At 56.5% G+C, this 207-nt stretch overlaps 1 protein-coding gene across 1 annotated transcript; it reads left to right on the forward strand.

The window, feature by feature from the left end:
- Nucleotides 1-9: 9 nt before the first annotated feature.
- Nucleotides 10-204, forward strand: LOC113473867 (the record flags this gene model as incomplete). Its single annotated transcript, XM_026833305.1, has 1 exon — nt 10-204. A coding segment is annotated over one exon (195 nt), but the record flags the coding sequence as incomplete, so codon positions are not given.
- Between the last annotated feature and the right edge of the window lie 3 nt (nt 205-207).

A 207-nucleotide genomic window follows, 5' to 3' on the forward strand; every position in this document is an offset into this window, starting at 1 on the left:
TCCCACCATCTCCGCACCACGGCTTACCACCCTGCAGCCAATGGAATGGTCGAGCGACTTCATAGACAGCTCAAGGCCCCAATCAAGTGCCACCACACAGACCGCTGGACCGACATTCTTCCCACTGTACTACTCGGCATCCGAGCAGCCGGGCGAGATGATTTCAAGGCATCCAGTGCAGAACTTGTCTATGGTGAACCACTCCGA

The sequence above is a fragment of the Diaphorina citri genome, unplaced genomic scaffold (assembly GCF_000475195.1).
Source record: "Diaphorina citri unplaced genomic scaffold, Diaci psyllid genome assembly version 1.1 scaffold157950, whole genome shotgun sequence".
In the NCBI taxonomy this organism is placed as follows: domain Eukaryota; kingdom Metazoa; phylum Arthropoda; class Insecta; order Hemiptera; family Psyllidae; genus Diaphorina; species Diaphorina citri.